Consider the following 21,133-nt stretch of genomic DNA (forward strand, 5'->3'; position numbering starts at 1 on the left):
GGTCATTATCCAGGTGCAGAGTTTAGTTTTCTCTTGTCAGTCCATAGTGCGCAGCCGCCCCCGTGTTCACGCACCCAGGGTCCGTGTGCCCTTGGCTGCTCCCCTCAGCACACGTGAGACTTGAGGCAGCAGAGTTTGTCTCGGCGCTGTTGACTTTGGCCATGACGATGGCGTCCGCTCTCAATCTGCCTCCTGACACACAGACGTGGGTGTTTCATGTCCGTGGGGGGTTTTGTCAGGATATGGGGAACCCACAAATGTCTACGCTGCGTTTTGGGAGCCTCACTCGAGCTCCTACCCTGTGAATTGTACTTTTTTGTCAGCTCTGACAAAACCGAGCTTAACTAATAATATACAGCCTTTTAGGAGTCATGATTAGCTAAATCCCGTTCACCATTTGTGCCGACTTTTCGAAGGAGACGAGGAATTACAGCCATTTCTTCTTATTCACTTTAAGTGTTTTCACTCTAAATGTATTCTGGCTACATTAATCTGTAATGACAATTAAATATCTGCCCAGTGCTCGTAAGGAACCAGCGAGGGGAGATTTCAGTGGAAGATTTTCTGTACCAGCCTTTGAACTGAACCTGTATCTGATCTCAGAGGATTGTAGGATAGACAGGAAACAATTTACCAAGGCTAGAATGGAAACTATGCTAATTCACTCCTTCAAATCCTTTTTTCACTCACTGGAATTCAATGAAGAATGGGAATCATGAAGAAAACCATAATCTTAAAGTTCAATGCTACAACAGGAGAGATTTCTCATTGCTTTAGGGAAAAAAAGTTACGCAGGAGGAGGAAGCTTTGAATATAGATATGCTGGAGTATTGTCATAATCTTCAATCTTGACACAATATTACTGTACCCTACGGAAACCTATTTTAATATGTCTTGAAATAAATGTCACCCTTGAAGTTTTCACCGAGAGATTTGAGGAAATGCAACACTGCTCTGAATTCTCGTCTAAGAAAGTGCTCACATCGAATGCCTTGGCAATTAAAATGCAGATGTTCGGGGAGAACTCGCCTGCGGACCAGGAATGGTCTGTCCCATTGCTCGGTTATCGCTTCACCTCTGGGATGCAGCTGGTTTTGCTCAGCACCCCGTGCAGGGAAAGGGTTGGGGAGCATCCTTGCCTTGTATATGGCAAATGAAGTTAATTTGGGATCCTGATTCTGAACTGTTCCTGACCGAGATACTTTCCAGCCTGTATCAGCGCAATAGAGTCTAAATAAGGGAGCAGACAAGCAACAGTCTTCCTGGAGCTTAGTCTGTTCTTTTCCATCCCAACTGCATGCTGATTATGGGAATAAGAACATATTGTGGAGGAGGAAGCTATTTCTGGATGCTAGTCAAGATTCACTAGACCCGGGCTGACTCCTGACAGCAGAATCTCTCAGCAGCAGATGGAACATCTTCTGCGGGGAAAAAAAATGGTTTGGAGGCTCCATTCACAGGAGTGATTTCCAGTGAAGAGCTCCCCGAGGAAAGAGGGGCGCACGGGAGGCCGGAGGGCAGAAGGAAAAACCTTCTGATATTTCTTGCTTCATGCAAAGCCGCAGTGAAGTACGGCTCATCTAGTGTTGCTTCTTTTTATTCTTAGTCAGTAGGTTTGGGCGGTGGTGACTGATCAGTGGAAGAGGGCTGGGATTGTGCCTCCGTGTCCTGAAGTGCCCGGTTTAGATGGCTGAGGCGATAGACAACTTTGCCTGAAACACATTACCAGTCCAAAAGCTCTCAACCATGACTAAATACAACAGATACTCTAAAGGTTTGCTTTTGTTGGTTGTTTGGTTGGATTTTGTCTTGTTTTCTTCCCCCAGGCAGTGCTGGAACTCCAGTGATGTTCAACAAAAACGGTGATGCGCCTGGGCGCTACGACATCTTCCAGTTCCACACCACCAACACCAGCACCCCGGGCTACCGCCTCGTCGGCCAGTGGACAGACGACCTCCAGCTCAACGTGAGCCTGCTTTATTCTTCGCTTGCACTGTTTTGTCAGGTTCAGTTGCTAAATGCTGGTTGGTTTAGGTTTTTTCATACTGCAAAAATTAATGAGGATCTTCACTATTTCTTCACAACTACATAATGCGAGTTTTTTGCATATTATCTTCTTTTACTCTGTCCCACAACCATTTCTCTGTACTATGAGTACCAAAGCTCCTCAGACTAATAGAGGCATTAGGTGATCATGCAAATTTTATTACTTCAGTGTGTCTCAAGTCCCTAGTTGCCGACTTGGAAAATGAAGCAGTAATGTGTTGTGGTTTGAAACCAATGGGCTTTCATTTGCAGATGCTCTTCAGTTTTTCTGGCTATATTCTTGAGTTTTTCTAGTTTTAGGAAAGCTGAAACTAAATGGGTTTTTTTGAGTGACTCACTTTTCCAGTGTTACTTTTAAGCACGTAGCCAAGATATCCATATGAATGAGATGGCCTTCTCGTAATGACGCCTGAAGAAAAACAAGCAGGTGATCAAAGACCCCCGGGATACTTTGATGTTTCCCAGATGAAGAAACCACAAGCGGAGCTTGAGAAGCTGGAGCCCGTGTCAGCTTCGCCTGCACAGAATGGGCTGTGGTGAGGCTGCACATCTGGGTCCAGGCTTCTACTTGGCTTTGTGCAAGTTGCTTGAGCCTCAATAACATGGAGAAATAGTGCCGGTTTAACCTTAGTTATTTGACCCCTTGTTGATAGTTATTAAAGCACAAAGACCGTGGATTCAGTTCAGTTTGGCTGCTCTTCAGCAACAGAGCCTGAGTAACATCAAGGTGTTCTGAGTGAAATGCCCATTGACACAAAGGCGGTTTCTTCTCTCTGAGTTCCCACCTGAGGTCACACCAGGTCCCTCTCTTTGTGTGGCTCTTCTTGAATTTTGCCTCATTTTGATTTTCTATATGCTTTCTCTGGTTTTCAACTTTTGGTGTTCTATTTCAGGAAAACTTGCAATTTACAGTTCTTTTAGCAAAAGTATTAATATTTTATTAAGTAAATCCTTCTTTATATAAACTACACATCCTGATTCATTAAAATTTCAAGCTAAATTAGTGGAGCTTGATTTGTATTCCCGTTGTTGTGTTAGATGTTTCCATGAAGAGCACTTTCCTCACCCTCTCATGCTCACAGCTCTATCGACGGCTGAGATTCTCTTAATAACTCCCCTTCCAGTTGCTCCTGGGTCCTGGTTTCTCACACAGGATCAGCATTGCTGTGATAGTTCCTGTCTGGATTTTCTTACAATAATGAAGAAAATTGTGGAGTTCAGAGAAGTCAAGGGTAGTCTAAAAGAACCAACCGAAATAATCACTGCTGTTACATACATCCCAGGCAAAACTGCCAAAGGTTACAATTTGTCTTCAGTAATTACCGTGGAGATAAAACTTCAGGATGTATTTCTCTAGTTCTTATTTATTTAATACCTACATGAGAGGGGAAACAAAAGAAAGGCTGTTTGGTGAGAGTGCTTATTTTCATCTAGAAAAGGGTGAAGTGATGCTTTGTTTTCCCAGAGACTTGTCATCCTGGGCAGGCTGCTTCGGTTCTGTGTGTTGCAGTTTCCTCGCTTACAAAAGAGATCAGGTCTGCACAACAGGGCAGAACAACTGATTGGTAAGGATGCTCCAGATCAAAAAGGCGGCAGGCGAATTAGTGTCAAAGTCCATCACAGGTAAATAAATGCTGTCTGCTTGACTCTTGTCCTCATTCAGAGGAGAGGTGGGAACATTTTGCTGTGTTTCTGCTGGAAGCAGCGTTACTGCCCAGCCTCGCGTCGGCCTGATCTGCAGTGGGATGTGGCACATCCCCATTCACAGGGTTTTGGAGTGAGAAGTAGGGGAGCACAGGATGATTAATCTTGATAGCTCTACCATATTTTTTCATATGAAATTACAGAATAACTTCTTTTTGCATTTCTCTTTCCATTGAATAAGACACTAGATAGGCAGAAGAGACCTTTAACAATATATTTGCAAGTCTTAAAATATACCATATCAGTTTCCTTTGGTGTTCTTTTGTCATAAGTTTATAAACCTGGCTTTACAAAGTGTCCGTGATTTTCCGTGTATTTGTTTCAATCCTGATTGCGGCTCCGTACCCTTGCATGGCCTGTGCGTTACGTCTGCAGAGAGGCTCCGCGGGGCAGGTCTGCGCTCCCGTGTGCAGGCTGGGCTGTGAGGAGCCTCCTCTGAGCGCACTCGACTCACCCAAAATTGACATTTTGGTATCCAAGGTCACAATCTGGTCGATAACCAAGTAAAAATATTTCCTGACTCTTCACTGCAGCAAACTTGGGACATAATGTGTTTTTTACAAAGGGATGGTGCAGTCGCCAGATTTTCTTTTGCTTGCTGGATGTCAAGCAACCCAGCGCAGCTTCGCCTGGTGCGCAGTGCATGATTTAGGAACAATTTTGGCTGTATTTCACAGATAGCTGCGCAAGGATAAAACGAGCAGATGTCTAATTTTAGACGGCTTGGCCGGTATTCCATGACAAACTGACGGTGCTTTGTTCTCCCTGCAGTGAAGTTGTGAGTGCAGGGTGCCCACCGCCCCCCGCGAGAGCTCCTGGCAGCGCTTTCTGAACACGGTGTGGAGCTCCAGCAGCCCCTGTTCAGCCCCCTGCGTGCAGATTTAGTAGAAGGTATAGATCAGGTCACCTCCTGCAGTTCAAAGTGCTTTGCCCTGAATTTTCAGATGGGAAACTTGGCTAGCTGCATCACTATTGAAACCCAGTGCCACGACCCCCCCAGCCACTGGAATGGCCAAGATGCAGCTAATGCCATTAGACAATAAACCTGTTGACCACGGTTATACTGAAACCGGGATTTGTGTTTCTGTGCTGGTGCTGAGGGTACCGCTCCTGGATTGCAAGGCAGTTACGTCATTATCAAGAGAACCGTTGTAACTGAATTTAGCTTTAACGGAGCGTTTCAAAAGCAAAAAGCGCTGGTGGTGAAAAGGAGGACATTTGGCATGGGGAAGAGGCGGCGTGTGAGGTACCAGCTGGTTCTTGGTTGTTTCACTTTACAAATGGGAAACTTTTTTATTCTTTACCTTTGTAATAACTAGATGCCAAATACCTGTGCTACTCAAGCCATAGGAAGTAAGGATGACTCGGAGGATTAAGCATGAAGGCAGCGTGGCCGGAGACGCAGGCTCTGCTTTCATGCCTTATGTTTCACTTAGAATTTTAGAAAGATAATGAAAGAGGAAGACCCTCTGTGCTCCGTTTTACCCCGTGCATGCCATAGATCCAGTAACTACAGATGTCTTCTTGCCACCTGCGCCTGTGTTTTTTAGTGTCTGTAAAGCACTTTGAGGCTGCTCAGCACAAGGCACTGTAGGAATGTGAGGAACTGCCTGACCGGCTCTGATACAACTGAATGCAACTTGGCATGCTTTGAAGTGCCTGGAAAAGTCAGAAACGCATCTCTCCTGGAGGAGCTGGTGTGCCCGAAGGAGGGAGAAACGGATCGCTCCTAGAGGAGCTGCAGGTTCCTGTGGGAAATCTGGTGATATTGCTTCTCTTTCTCTATATAGAATTCTCATCAGATCCCAGGTTACTATGTTTTCACATCCAAACCTCTGCAAGTATCCATGAACTGTCAAAATCCCAAAATAAACAATCCCTGTGCAACTGTTGAACATATTTTTCCAGGGATTTGTCTTCCGCATGCCCTATCCCAGCGGCATCCTCCGTCACGTTCCCCGTGACTCCTTCGCACAGCTGTCTATACAATTTCCCTGCGGTGCCTGAATTGACCCGGCACCCCCACATCATTTGCTGTGGAAGTGACAGCCTGTGCTGTGGCTGCATTGGGAGGGTGATGGAGATGCTCCGTGTTGGCCGTATTTCTGCTGACTATCCGCTGAGTTTTACTGAACCTGCAGACACGTCCTTTGGAAATCTCTGCTTGTCGCAAATGTACTTTAAATTGGCCAGCGAGTTCAAAAGTTATCGGAAATGAATCTAGCGTGGAGAGAGCATGCGTGCATTCTGCTTCCTTCAAATTTTCCTATAAAGTGATAGCAAAATTTAGAAATTTCCAACAGTTATGCAGAAAGAAAAGTAAAGCTAGTCTTGCTTCCAATAATTTTTGGTAAAAATGTGATTTATGCAAAAGTGTTACTGCTGTTGGGTTTGGATGAGCAGCATACCGGTTCCATCTCTTGTATGGCTGAAATGACCGGCAGACCTGTTTCGGACCAGGGTCTTTTCTCCTCCTCTCTGCCTTGTTTTCCGGTTTCATGTTGGCAAGTTGCTGGTGGTCATTAAAAGGCTGAGCTCATTTAAAGGTCTCCGTTTGAGTGGTTTAGTCCTGGTTTTGGGATGTGCTGGCACCACTGAGGCTGATCCATGCGCAGGGTGAAGAGACGTGTCCGGGCTCTGGCGTACGGACAGCGGCTGTGTTCTGTCATCAGCAACAGATGGGTTGTTGGGATACTGGGATCCTGTGGGATGGACCAGAGGTCTTGGCTGCTCACCACGAAGGAAGCTCTGGTGGGGAAATGTTCTCGCCCCAATTGGGTGGTGGAACCCCACTGAGATGTATTGGTCATCTCCTGCCATCCTTTCACAGCCTGCGGCACGGTGGTGGATGTAATGGCCCGTTTCACCTTTACCCTCATCTTTGTGAGTCCTGCAATGGTTACAGGAGACCCATTTATTTGCCATTTGAGAGGGATGTCTTCCTAGAGCAAGCTAATAGTGTTTTCTTTCAGTTTGATTGTCTCATTAACGCTGTACTTCTGGCCTATTAGTGTTCACACAGGGTGCATCATGTTGTTTTAATTGCACTGGCATCTCCAACTTGCCAAGTGTGCTCTTCCAGCTCCGTGTTATGGCTCATAAAGGTGCTGTGGGGCACACGGGTGCTGATCAGATGCTGCAGCTGATTTTTGGGATGGCTGAAGATGGTGTGTCCTCGGCTGATAAAGAGCAATGGTGGAAAACATGATGTCCTGTCCTTCGTTGCACTGCAGAGATTTCAGGTAGCTCTCCCTCAAAACATGTTTCGCTTCCAAAGCATCAGACGGAGTTAACTGCAAGCTCCAGAGAAAATGAAAACATTTATCTAATTAATTTGTTTGCGAACAGAAACAAATACATATTAAAGATGCCTAAACATACTGCATGCGGAGATAAACAAACCAAAGAAGAGTCTGTATTGTTTCATAGATGTGCCCTTGAATTGTAAATGACGCTCAGAACACGACTGCGGGAACCGGAGCCGTTTGGGTGCAGCCGGGGGCTGCTCAGCAATCCCTGACGCTTCATTCATCTCCTCCAGCGATACGTGATGTATCGCTGCCGTCTTGCTCAACAAGTGCTCAGAAGATTAATAGCATTGATAATTATCAATACGGTCCCATAAACACGTACGTCACGTGGTTCAAACTTGCCTTATAAATCCTGGCTCACGGTATGTGGTGAGGAGATCGCCGTGTACGTGTTAATAGTTCCCTCCTCCTTGGGGAAATTGCCGTATTGTGGTCGTTTCTTCACTGTAGGTTCAGGAGCATGAAAAATGATAATAAGTCTTGCTTTAAAAAAGCCCAACATTCCTGTACCCGCTCTCTGTTTGCTTCAGGACCAGAGGCTCTGAGGTACCGCTGCGTTCTTTTCGCCCACAAACAGAAGTATTTTAAGTAAGTTCATAACAATCTGTGCAGTCTCTGCAGATCCTGCACGCTGCAACACCTGCTGAATCTGCCTGGGCTCAGACATCTCTGCTATAGAGTTTGGAAACAAATATGATAAATAGCAAGTTAATGAAAAGAGCAATTAAATATCTAACCTTCTGGCAAGACACCTATATGTACCTGACTTCTTTTGGTAGAACGTTCAGAGTGGTGACAGATCCAAGCAACTATCCAGTGAAGTTTGCTCAGGGATATTTGCCAACACATGGTGTTTTTCTAAAATGGTGCGTTCAAGTGTATTTCTGGTCACTGTTCCTTGGTTTGGTTTGGGTTTGTTGGGGTATTTTGTGTCTGGGGGGAGCAGAGCATGTCCGGAGCAGATGGAGCGATTTCAGAATATTGTGCAGCAAAAAGTAAATCTTTCTGGAGAATACGCAGATTTCAGTTCATTAAGAGCCTGGGACCTCCCTGGTTTCTGGTGGAAGGGGAGCAGGGGGGCACGTATCTCGCCAGTTATGAGGTTTTGCTTTAAACAGTGAGGGATGAGAGAATTTTAGCACAACAGCCATAGGATTGTTTGGGGTGGCTGAAGATGGTGTGTCCTTGGCTGATAAAGAGCTTTTAAAAAAGACTGTATTTTGAAGTATATTATATAGCATTTAAAAATAGAAGTTGGGCATCTCCCACCTAAACAGTTTCACCTTAGTGAAGATGTGTGTAGCTGAAAGCACAGTTATCAACAGCATTCTCAGTTTTAGCTCCTGCATGCATGTCATGTATAATAAAAAAAAAAAAACTGTTTGCAGATATAGGTATATTAAAAAAAGTTTATTTACGTGCCTTTATATGTCGATGGATGGATATAAACCTCAAGATATAAGATATAAGATATATAAACCTCAAGATTTCTATTGGTTTGCACCACCTGAGTGAGCTCAAAATCACAGTTCAAAGATGACACCAAGATAGATAAAAATTGGTATCAATTTCCTGTCTCATTTCAGTTATTGTCACACAAATTGGCCCTGGTTGTGTCCTCTCCTGTCCCTGCTGAGTGCCTGGTACAAAGGCAATTTAAATCCATCCCTATTGCAGCCGGGAATCTGGGCCCATGGGCTGAGAGGAGGTTTGCATTATTTAGGTGTTAGACACTCTCATTAAATAAAGTCAGCTAATGAGGTCAAGGTGTTATTTAAAATTAAGATTTGAAGTATTAAGCATGATTAGTATGTGTTGTTTCCGAATGTCAGTGCAGAACCCTGAGCTTTCAGCTGACACAGCCGCTTGTTGAAAAATACCACTGTTTACATTTTTAATGAAATTAGCTAAACCCTTAGATTTAATTAGCTTGTATACTGGCATACGTTGAGGTGTAGTTGTATCCAAAAATAACTGGGTTTCTGATAGCTGAAAAAAAGATGGATTATTTCAGCCACTGTAGCCTCACTGGCAATTTTGGAAAGTAACCTAATCTGGGCTATTTCTTAAAGCAACGTGATGTGAGCTCAGGCAGTGCTGTTCTGTGAGTGAGCTGCGGCTGCTGCAGCCTCCGCTCCTCCGGGGCCAGTGGCATTGCTTACCTGCTCTACACGCTCCTGGGAAATGTTATTCTGCCTCAAAAGAACTGGCTTTATGGTACATAGAGCTCTGGGCTGCTGCTTCAGCCCATGGAGATGAGACAAACCCCGCTGCAGCCCCCGTAACCAACACTGCAGCTTCTGCTCCCTGTCCCTGCACCCGCTTCTCAGTGTCACATCAGCCACGGGTGACAGTGACAGTCTCAGCTGTGGGTGCCGGGGTGGTGGGGACTCAGCTCACAAACAGCGCCAAATGCAAAGCCCTTCCCGACAGATCCCGTCCCGGCTGCAGGTCTGTGCCGCGGCTGCTCGGAGCTCGGTCCCCGTTACACCACCAGCCAGGCTGTGTGCAGGCCAGTCAGAGTTAAACGTGAATAATCACATCAGCATTCCCAAAACACATCCCAGTTCCCTGTTTTGGCTAGTGGGTTGCCATGCCCAACATGTCAATAGCTGTAATAATAGATGTTTATTTTGTTCCGTTGTTAGGTTCTGTAATCTCTCATTGCTCATGTCAGCCATGACCGGTGTGAACACCTTTAATTATCGTAGCTTGCAGAATTAACTTCCAGCCAACTGGAAGGGGATTTTTCACACCACTGGCCCACTGAATGACCATACGCTAATTCCTTAGTGCTCCGTTGGGTCCCCAAAATGCCTGCGAACAGGCAGCAGAGCTGGGATGGTGTTGGGTCCTGCCCACGGGCTCACAGCCTAACGTGGTCAGTGCTCTTGGAACAAAACCCGAGTGGCTTTAGCACCCCAGGTGCTTTGGATGCATTGGGTTTGGGGCTTCACCTCCTGAGGTGGGAGTTGCGCAGGTGTGGGCTGGCAGCCCCCAGCACACCAGTAGTCCAGGGACTCCCAAAGGCTCGCTCATTTGTCTCCAGTTTTGTTTATCCAGTTTACCTGTGAAAATTTTACTGTATTTTATCAGCAGGTACAGGAACAATTGGCTTCAAGCTATTCCTGTAGGTTCAAAACATAGTCCAGCTGTGCTTTGCATCTATATGGTAGCAAAATTTCATTTTGCAAGTGCCGAGGACAGTGGAGTAGAAACGATGATGATTGCGTAATATCGCGCCTGTTTGCTTTAGAGGGCAGAAAGAAATCCCACCAAGGGTATTTAAAAAGCTCCGCACGCATCTGTACTGTGCCAACAGCCCTTTGAGTTCCCAACATTTAAGCAAAGCATAAAGGTTCCTGACAGGGAACATGTATTGAATGGGTCAAAAATAATCACTTTTTAAATGTCCCAGAATACTGATTTATGTAGAAAATTGATGTGGTTTGCAGCAAGACTATAATATCGGGTATATAGTGTGCATTTTAATGTGTCTCAAGCTAATCGCTCACATGCCAGGCAATAATGGCCCCAGATAAACAGCTGAAAAGCATCTTTAGCCTGCTCTTAAAATTGGAGGGGTAGCCTTTATTTGCTTTGTTTGCTTTTTTTATTTGTTTCTTCTCCTACTGATCTGAAAATGCACATTTGATATGAAAATGCTGCATGAAATGATTCCCGTGAAACAAGCTCGTTTACATCTCAATTGCAGGTTTTAATGGTGCGGAGGATGTGTACTTGACCATTAAAAGTAGCATCCGAGCATCTGGCTTTCCATGGTAACTATGTTTAGATATTTTATTCCGTTGTGGTTCCCGTCCCTTGGACAGGCTGGTGAGCCGGAGTGGGGAGGAAAATCCCCTGCACAACTGGGACAGCGCCTCCCAGTTTTTAAGGTGCTTTACTGGAGGGAATAAATTACCAGTTTCAGTCCTTCTCTTTTCAAAGAGGTGGAAGAGGATGGGGGACGAAGGCAAGGTTTTGTGGCATTATTGCTTCAGATTTTGAGTGGAATTTGAAGTAGACCCACACCATTATCATTTAAGGCAGGGCGTGATTGCAGGACCGGTATTTTTATTCTTATAAATTTAGATTTATAAGACCGCCCATCACAACCACATCACCCTCCTCTTCCTCTCCCGCTCGGTTTCAGCGGCGTTGATGGAAGAGAGGCCCCAAGTGCGCTGTAATTAAAGTCCCATCAGCCAACTCTAATTTTCTGTGTACCATCTACAGCCCTTTTAGGGACCGATTGACTAAGTATAACCTGAGCAAGATAATTTAATAGTATTAATAACACTGCAGCAATCCAATTAGGGCCTAAATGAGTTAGGGCCTGAGTTTCACTCAGAATTTTGTGTTTCTTTCATCTTTGTTCGCTGGCCTGTGTGTCGTTATGCCACGCACGCTCGCCATGATGAGAAAATTACTGTACCATTGATGCTGATTCTTTAAAAAGGGAAAACCGGGAGCAAATAATTTGACTAGCAAATACTGGTCTTTGAATCAGCTTGGGAATTAGTAGGATAAATAAACTAAAGCATTTTGAGTTGGCAGGCACTTCAAGATAAATGCAATCCAAATTGCACACATGCCATTTGGTGCATCTCTAGTTATTACCCTTTCCATTTTGGAAGCCGTCTATCAGATTTAGCAGCTGTATTCCTTCTTCGCTATCATAAATAACAGGGGAAAAAATAAGTTATTACTTCATAAGCAGAGACAAACAAACATAAAGGGCTGATACTTCTCTCAAAACTTAGGCAAGGTCAATACATGGCTATACCGTGAAAAATAACTTGGAAAAGGAGTTTTCAGGAGAAGAGCAGAATTCCTGAGTTTGCTTCTAGATGTGGCATTGTTATCCAGTCTCGTTATTGAGAATTAGAACTCACCGATTGCTGAGCTTTATGAACGTGGTTGAAACAAACACTTGAATACTTGATTTGTTTTTGCTTAAACACGTGAGCAGTTGCTCTGCCCCGGTGCTGAGCTCTGGTTGAGGTGCTTGGGGGCTTTGGGTTGAGCGTTTCTCACCATCCTGCACAACAGAACCCTCCGGTCATGCTGCTGTGGGAGCTGGATCTAATTATTTACTGTATGCCTCAGAACATTTAAGTTTCTTATTTAGATTCTAGTTGCAACATGGATATACTTGAAATAAGATACACACAAACATATCCAGCCAACCTAAAAAGGAGAAGAAAGTAAAGATCTAAAACGCTTTTGATTGAAGGGAACTTTGTTAAGGCTTTATCCAGCAGAATGGTGAAATATTGAACAGTTTCTCTTACGTAAGTTTGTAACTGGGCCACCTCACTTTGAAATGAAATCTTTCATCTTTTCCCTTTTTGTTCCGTACGGCAGAGCATGTCAAGCCTGTTGCGATCATTTCGGGTTTGTTCGGGGCTTCTCTTCTGGCCCATTCATTAAACGGTATATTTAAACTATTACAACTATGAAATGATGAAGGACGGTGATCCTTTCCTAGAGTATTTATCTCTCTAGACTGAATCAAAGGAAGGGTCCTGGCTCAGCCAGCGTGTTTCAAAGGGGAACCGCAGCGGTGTGTAAGCGTGTTATTTGGGGTGCTGCGTGTTCCTTACGCCTCCCGGCTGCTGATGACGCTGCTTTTCACATTGTGTAAGCAGCTTGCAGACATGGTTCTCAATGAAGGCTGTTTTCTTGCTTATTAGTAAAAATCAGCTGATGCAAGGAGCTGCCTTTGGTTATGGCCGTTAACATCTTCATCAGGCCAAGCTCAAGGACTCTGAAAAGTTTGAGTTTCCATGTAGTCGGTAGAGTTCCTTTGGCGAAGGGCCGGAGCAGCCCAGGAAGCCGGGGCCTGGGCACCTACGTAAAGCCGAAAGCTGAGGTGTGAATAGCCCCTTGATGCTGAGCAATAGGTTGTCCTTTCCCCCCAGCTCCCACCAACAGATGCCTTTAGAGCATCCTTCAAAAAAAGCAAAACTATCAGGTCGTTGATGCTCCGTGGGTTTGCGCTCCGCTGGCTTGCAGCAGGAATTGAAGGAAAACGCTTGGGGATCAAACTTTCCCCTAAAATTTCTGTTGTTGGTTGAGGGGGACAGAAGTGACAGCAGGAGAATGAACAGCAATAGACAGTGAGGGCTGGTTTGACTCATTTTCAAACGAATACATGATATTCTGAAACGAAGCGCAGCGTGGAAGAACGGCAGCATTGCTCCCCATGTGGGAGATGTTCTTTTCTGCATGTAAAATACTAAGAGCACCATGAGCTCAGCCTATTTTGTGAAGTATGGAAGGCAGCTGTTGGGCTGGATTCTCTTTTGACTCGTTTGACAATGGGATGTGCCGGGCATTAAACCCCAGACGCTCCGTCTCTCGGTCCTTGGCTGGGGGCTCATCTCAGAACTTCTGGTTCTCAGCCGCTTACTTAACGATGACAAATTGTCTTACATTACCTCTGCTTTCACAAGATAGATTTGCTCCAACCTATCAACTTAAATAGATAAGAATTATGTGTTATCTATGCACATTTGGAAGTACATGATCTTTTTTAATTAAAAAAAGCCTCTGCAGGGGTTGCAGGATGAATACTGAAGACGCATGGTCCATCCTCTTCCATTAGGGAGAAGACAACACAAAACTGTAGCTGCGTATAGAAGCATTAATATAATTAACTTTCAGTTTTATTGTGTGCCAACAGAAGTGTATGATAATAAGCATTTTTGCAAAAACTGTAGATTAAGCATTTCTCTCTACATTGCTGTTGTGCTAAAAATGTCCTTGCTTTAAAGGAGAACAAATAGCCTTTGGATCTCATTAGAGATGGTATTACTTGTGCTCAGTGTCACTTGCTGCCGGTGCCTTTAAAGCAGGTAAGATTGGGAGAAAATGATGACAAATATGAAATGAAAGGAATGGTAAGATCAGGGAAGGAAAGAGAAAAATAAATGAGGTTCATATGTAGGTTAAGAGCTGCTTATTATGAACTCGCCAAAAAAGAGCTGCAGTGTAGGAACAAAATTGATGTTTTTAGCTGAAGTTTAAATCATAATTAGTTTAATGTGTTCAATAAAAGGTGATGCAGATGCAGTGCAGATTTTTCTAGCTGTGCACAAATACCCACCCGTGCCAGGGGATTTTACCCGCGACAGGGAAAACAGAGCGGAATGCTCCCCGTGGGAAGAGCGGAGTGGGCCGGAGCCTCTCCTGCCTGCACCTGCAGACGGCAAAGGTGTAAAATAGAAGTAGTTTTCTTACTAGAGAAATACACAGACGGGCAGATGACCTCCAGAATTTCAGTTCAAGCCTCCACTAGGTACCCGAAGGTGCTGGGGATACAAACCCTGGTGCTATGGGGATGTTGTCACAACTTCCTGACACCTTTTCTGATTTGTGCTGCTCATGAAAAATGGGGAGTTTTTTGGCTGGAAGACTTTGAGAAGTGATGAGTTTCTACCACCTTCCCTTAGAAAGTTGTGATTTGTTTGTTTCGTGGTTGTTTATAGAGGTGCCACAAAAATATACATATAAGGATGTTTAACTTCTCTTTATAAAAAGGATAGATTGGAGGGATTTATCTCCTGATCAGGTTTAGACAGAGTTAACTCTAGGTCAGGTTTAGACACTGTTATCTCCAGATCAGGTTTAGACGCTGGTGTCTCTCGACCAGGTCATCACTGTTATCTCTGGGTTTTGGGGGCTTCTGGTGGACGTGTCCTGTTTCTGCCCTGCACAGATTTTCAAAAGCCACTTTGAAGTAGCTGCATTTGGGCTTTGATTTAAAACAAGAATGCAGAAAGAAAATGAAGAGGCAGGAGTGTCTGGGTGTTTCCCTCCTTTTGGGAGGCTGGGGTGGCAGCCGGGGCTTTGGTCCCCGCGAGCAGGGAGGGGACCAGCGGTTCTCCGGCCGGGAACGTCGTCCCTGCAGAACGTCATCCCGTGCGAATAGAGAGGGGGTTTGATCTTCTGCTCATCTTTCGCTCTATCTTGAAAATGTGTTAAGCCTGCATCACTCTGAATAAAGTGACTTGTTCACAAGCAAAAACCAGTGGGATGTTTTGCCGCCGTCCCCTGGCAGGCTCCACGCTCATCTTACGGCTTTTCTGTCAGTCCCCTATGGGCAGGGAATTTAAAATAAATGACAGCATGAGGTAAAACACCTTCTTTGCGGTGTCTGGGCAAGTCATAGGAGCAGCTTCACACACTTCTCTGGTAGCTTGGCTTATCGCTGCTGTGATCTCTTGAAGGGATTTGAGTTGATATTTTGCAGAAGGCTCTGTTGACTGTGTGTTATTGACATATTCTTAGCTTAAAACCATTATCACGTTAAAGCCCTGGATTTAGAAACTAATTACAAGACATTAATAGCTAAGCCCTGAGAGCTAAGTCATGCAAATATTGCTATCTGTAAAGTTGAATATACAAAAACTATTTGAACTGCTGAGTTAGTAACTGGAGTCCAAAAGCAATCTGTAAGGTGGCAATAAATCTGAGCACAATCCTCCCCAATTGTTTTCTAATGTGTCTGTGAAATTAATGGCACAGTTGTTATGAAAGGCCTATCAGGGAATGTGGCTATTTTTTTCCCTAAGTAGGTTAATTATCACTAACGTAATTATTTTTGTACTGATTTTTATTTTAATCAAACATTGCACGAAACAATTCAGTTCAGAACAAATAGCTTATTACAGAAGTATTTGTGGTGGCGTGAAAAAAAGCATCGATGTTTAAATTATACCCGTATATTGAGTTACTTTATTCATTAAAATGAACAATTATGTTAGGCTTTATGAAGCAGACTACACATTTCTCATTAATGTTTGTTCTATAGTGAACATAATGAGAATTTATATGGGAAGTGGAGCCCATCCCTCTAACTCAAGGCACTTATGAACTGGGCCATAGGCAGGAGTGGGGAGAACCAGCCGGAATGAACCGCTGGCCAGGACCGGTGCTGGGGCTGTGGGGAAGGAACAGGGTCTGCGAGGGAGCTTTTTCTTTTCTTTTTAGTGGTTTTCGGTTGTTTGGCTTTGGGTTGTTCACCTCTGGGCTGTGGTGACAGGCAATATGTGGTTTTTATTGTACGCGGTGGCTCTGGTGGATCCAGGTACCATGGACAGGGGCCAACTTTGAAGCTCTTCTGTCCTTCAGTTCTTTTAAATGTCCCACAATTTGTGTAGGTTTAGGGTTTTTTCCCATTTACCAGATCGATTCATCAGTGGATGAACTATTATAATGAAGTATTATAACCTAATAATATGATATAATGTAATAGCAGCAGTCTGCACATTATACTGTTGAAGATGTGGCACTTAGCATGATGATGAGTGAATGGTGGGTAGATACGTGATTTTTTTAAGACATTAGAAACGTGTTTCTACAGCATCTCGTGCAGTCTGGGATTTGCATCCTTCCCGAATCTGGCAGAATTGCAGTGGGGAGTTTATTGTGTCTCTTGGTACTGAGTCAGTCAAGAGCTGGGTGTTCTGGATTGTGATTTGGGTTCTCAGATAATCACTTTCTGATTATGGGACAAGAGTTTATTATATTTGCTTATAGAAATGTGGGATTTGTAAGTATAACACATAGTGCTCTGCCTCGGGATGAAATGCTCTGCTGTTTTGTCTCTTACAGAAGTTGTGGACAAAAGTTGTCCTTTCTGTTTTATCCAGATTTTATAAAACCCTGAACGCAGCAAAATACTTAAGGAAAAAGTTCCTAGTGACTAAGGCTATTGGGAAAAAGTTATTGAATATAAGCAGGTTTAGATTTAAGTAAATGCAGGAATGGCTGGATATAACAATTACTTGCCACAATAGAAGTCTTTTTCAGATCCAGTTTTTCAAAAGCTGAGTTATTTCAAAGCAGCTGCAATGAGAGATGGAAGGAGGAGGGAGGGGAAAGGGGACAGGGAAAAAAGTACATCAGGTACAATGATTTGATCCTAAAGCAATGAAATACACAGGCGAACCTTTTATTGCTTTTGTTTGCATTTCAGAAAGGAGTCATGAAGCAACAACTTAATTCAAAGACAAAAAAGGGTTTAAAAAATCTTCTTTTCTGAGTGGGAAAAGCGTCCCCGGCGTGGCTGAGGTTCCGCCCCGGGGCCGCGCTCTGGCGCCGGGTGCCTTATCTGGCAGGCACTTTCCGTTCTTCATCTGCTCGCCAGGAGCAGCAGCGCACGCCGACCTTTCCGTGCCAGGGACAGAGTCAGCGCCGCGTCCCGCCAGGGGACCAGAAAAAGGACTTGCCATCATTTTGCCTGGTCTTGTGTTGATCTCTTTACACACGGTGTCTGCACAGAATAAAGTACCTTCAGGCCATCCCGACCACTCAGCAACGGCATGGGATAGGTTTGAAAAGATGGGAATTCACCCTTTTGTAGTCATAAGGGGAGTGTGGGGATACGATAACACATGAATAATTCTGCGGTTCTGTGAGATATTGACGTGCAGAAAATTGGTGGGAGTCCTTTCATCAGTGGGTCAAAGCCCAAGCAGTTAGGATGTCTTTCTCATTTCACGTCAATGCATATTGTAAAAAGGATGTCGAGTAACTTCTGCGTTCAATAATTATGATGGAAAATGGAGGCTCTGGACTGGATCGGTGTGTGGCGCTTTCCAGCTGCACAAACCCACGTAAGTTTTAGTTTCCCTGACTTACCCTGTCTACAGACTTTCACATTCATTTTTTTTTCAGAACAAATTGTGAATCTTGGAGGTTAATGAAGTTCCTTAAGCAGGGACAGACCTCTGGAATATCTGTTATTGAGGGGTTATTTGTCTAACGTTCACAGCAGAGGCTCTTGGTGGCAGAGTATTTGAACAGGGCGTGACTTCAGTATGTTTTTTCAAACACATGAAATGAAGACGGTACGGGATCTATTTTGAATTACATTAGGAAAGTGTGCAACTTAATCCTTCAATTTAAGACTTGCAAACCCTGGTCTTCCTGTATATGTTAATAATCAAGGCAGCTGGTTCCAGAAACTCATCCTAGAATTTTTTACTTGGTTAGAAAGTAGTGGCACTTCCAAGCATTTAAGTAACCTAAAAAAATAGCTGTAATTTTGGTTTTAATAACACTTATTCATATCTATCCCAGAAGATCAGGCTTTGTATTTGGAAAAGCCATACGCACACAGAGAACCACTGCAGCTTTGCTGGGCAGCTGGGTTGGTGGTTGGTGCGATGAATTGGCACTGGGAATGTCAGGACCTGCCCAGTGGTTCCAGCCTCGACTGTTTCAGGGGTTTCCAGTGCTAAACCTCCCTTGTTCTTGGAAGCTGCTTATTGACTTTGGTCTGGAATATTTTGAAGTGATTTGTGAGTCTAATTTTCTGCGGTACTTTGGAGCCTTTGTGCACATACTTTGGAGTCTGGGTTTCATAAGACTGCAGAACAAGTGAGACTTTCCATTTGTTTAATACAATCATTTGTAATTTGCATTTCCAGAAGCATGTATGGTATTTCAAAATCAGAATGTGACTTTGAAATGAAATATTATCTAATTATTGCTTTTTTCATTGATGACTATTTTCTTTGTCCTTCATATTTCTTACATGGCTCACACTGCAGATCTTGCCACGTTCTCACTGATTTCATGCCCTACAAAAGACACATTTTCAGCTCATTTAAAATACCAGCCTGGTCAGTAGTAGTTCCAAGAAGGGAGATCTCTTGTTCTGGTCTTGGTAAGAAGCCCCAACCTCTAGATGCATGAAAAGCAGCTTTGCGGATGTAGCTGCTGCCTCGCCTTGAGCCATTGCAGTGTTCTACTAATTTTCGTGGAACGAGGAAGAGGTTTACACTCGACTGTTTTGTCCAATGTTGTCTGTCCTTCCACCAGAGTTTGCTACTAGAAATGAAAAACGAAGGCAGTAAACGCAGCCATGCATTAGAGTCTCATGTGAAGACATGACCATGTGTGGTACCAGGTGCTTTTCCAGGAGTTTACTACACGTAAACTTCATCTATTTGGTTTTCCTCTGTTGCAGGTTCCCCCTTGCTCCTCCCCACCCCGCTGTCCGACAGCGATGTCTAAATACCCCCCCTCTCTCCGTTTCCCATGTCTTGCAGATCGAGGAGATGCAGTGGGGCAGGGGCGTGCGCGAGGTCCCGGCCTCGGTCTGCAGCCTGCCCTGCAAGCCGGGCGAGAGGAAGAAGATGGTGAAGGGGATGCCGTGCTGCTGGCACTGCGAGCTCTGCGACGGGTACCAGTACCAGGCCGACGAGGTGACCTGTCTGCTCTGCTCCTACAACGAGCGGCCCAACGAGAACCGCACGGGCTGCCGCTCCATCCCTATCGTCAAGCTGGAGTGGCACTCGCCCTGGGCCGTCATACCTGTCTTCTTGGCCATGCTGGGGATTATCGCCACCATTTTTGTCATGGCAACGTTCATCAGGTACAACGACACTCCCATCGTCCGGGCTTCCGGGAGGGAACTCAGCTACGTCCTGTTAACCGGGATATTTCTCTGCTACATAATCACGTTTCTGATGATCGCCAAACCAAACGTTGCCGTGTGCTCCTTCCGGCGGATCTTCTTGGGCTTGGGGATGTGCATCAGCTACGCAGCCCTGTTAACTAAAACAAACCGCATCTACCGCATATTTGAACAGGGCAAAAAGTCAGTGACAGCACCCAGGCTTATAAGCCCCACGTCGCAGCTGGCGATCACATCGAGTTTGATATCGGTGCAGCTTCTAGGTGTCTTTATTTGGTTTGCGGTTGACCCACCCAACATCATCATAGATTATGATGAGCAGAAAACTATGAACCCTGATCAAGCCAGAGGAGTTCTCAAATGTGACATTACGGATCTACAAATCATTTGTTCCTTGGGTTATAGCATTCTTCTAATGGTGACGTGTACTGTGTATGCCATCAAGACTCGGGGTGTCCCAGAGAATTTTAATGAAGCTAAACCCATTGGATTCACTATGTACACTACCTGTATAGTATGGCTTGCCTTCATTCCAATATTTTTTGGCACTGCCCAGTCAGCCGAAAAGGTAGGTGAAAATGAACAAACGTGCACCTGGTGTATCGGGATTCATTGCAGTTATCAATTATGTACTGATGTTCAGCCTTACATAGATTTTAAAATGCGCAATGCAGTTAGCTCATTACTGAGACGTGCGATATATTGCACTGTTTTCCTTCTCCATTTAGCTGGTGGGCTATTCATTTGATAAACCAGCAAATGATCAATAGCAATCATATTAGGCATTAGTTTTATTGTTGCATCCATTTCAATTGTATCTTTTCAGTTGGATAAGTGGGAATTAACTGTCACATTGTCCAGAAAGAGGCATCCCTTAACTAAATCATGCTGAATACAAGGTATAAGCAAAAAAGCAGTTCAGTAGACCGCTGTGCTTCTGGAGCTGAGCGCGGGCAGCGCTCGGTGCTCTGCTCCGCGAGCAGCAGCCTCGGGGCTCGTTCGCACCGCAGGGTGAACCGGCTGTCCCGAGCTCCAGCTGGAGCCTGGACGGACACAGCGTTCTGCGCGGGCTGGTGTTGAAGCAGCCCAGGTAAGCTCAGCCTGCAGCTCATGCAGGGGCACAGCCCGAGGGCCGGCGGCTGCTCTTCAGCAGCGAGTCCCACCAGAGCCCGGGGAGCCCAGGCACCAACGGGAACCTCAGCTGCGCTGTGCGTGTTGAGTAAAGGGTGTTCGAGAGGTGGAAAATGGATCTGCTGTCGCAATGTGTAGGGCTAAATCAGCCTGCGAGTGTTGGAGCATCGCAACCGCAGTGACCTCCTGTGTCTCAGGCCCCTTCTGCACCCTCCTCTTGCTGCACAAGTGGCTTCAGCTCATACTTGGTGATAGAGATGTGGTTTTCCTGCTCTCAGAATCTTGTTTGGAGGTCGCTGTAATTTCAGAGCGATGTGGCAGCCACCTGCAAGCCTCGTCTTTAGGGAGCAATGACAATATCAGGCTGCCCTGCCCTGCTGTCAGACTGTTCCACCCTCCCCAGCCCTGACCCCTCCAGCTGCCCCGCGGCATCGCTCGCCTCCCATCAAGATGTTCTCCTGCACATCTTGAGTGGCTTCAGTAGCACAGTCAGTTATCCTCACCT

General features: G+C 45.0%; 1 protein-coding gene across 2 annotated transcripts in view; it reads left to right on the top strand.

The window, feature by feature from the left end:
* Nucleotides 1-21,133, top strand: part of GRM7 (glutamate metabotropic receptor 7) — a gene marked incomplete at both ends in the record, with an annotated part of 242,321 nt that overhangs the window by 166,148 nt on the left and 55,040 nt on the right. For both annotated transcript variants that reach the window (XM_080350516.1, XM_080350517.1), the window contains 2 exons: nt 1,827-1,966; nt 19,130-20,065. In XM_080350516.1, coding sequence (XP_080206642.1) covers nt 1,827-1,966; nt 19,130-20,065 — 1,076 coding nt within the window. The remainder of the gene's footprint in view (nt 1-1,826; nt 1,967-19,129; nt 20,066-21,133) is intronic.

Source organism: Nesoenas mayeri, assembly GCF_963082525.1.
Source record: "Nesoenas mayeri genome assembly, chromosome: 10".
Taxonomy (NCBI): domain Eukaryota; kingdom Metazoa; phylum Chordata; class Aves; order Columbiformes; family Columbidae; genus Nesoenas; species Nesoenas mayeri.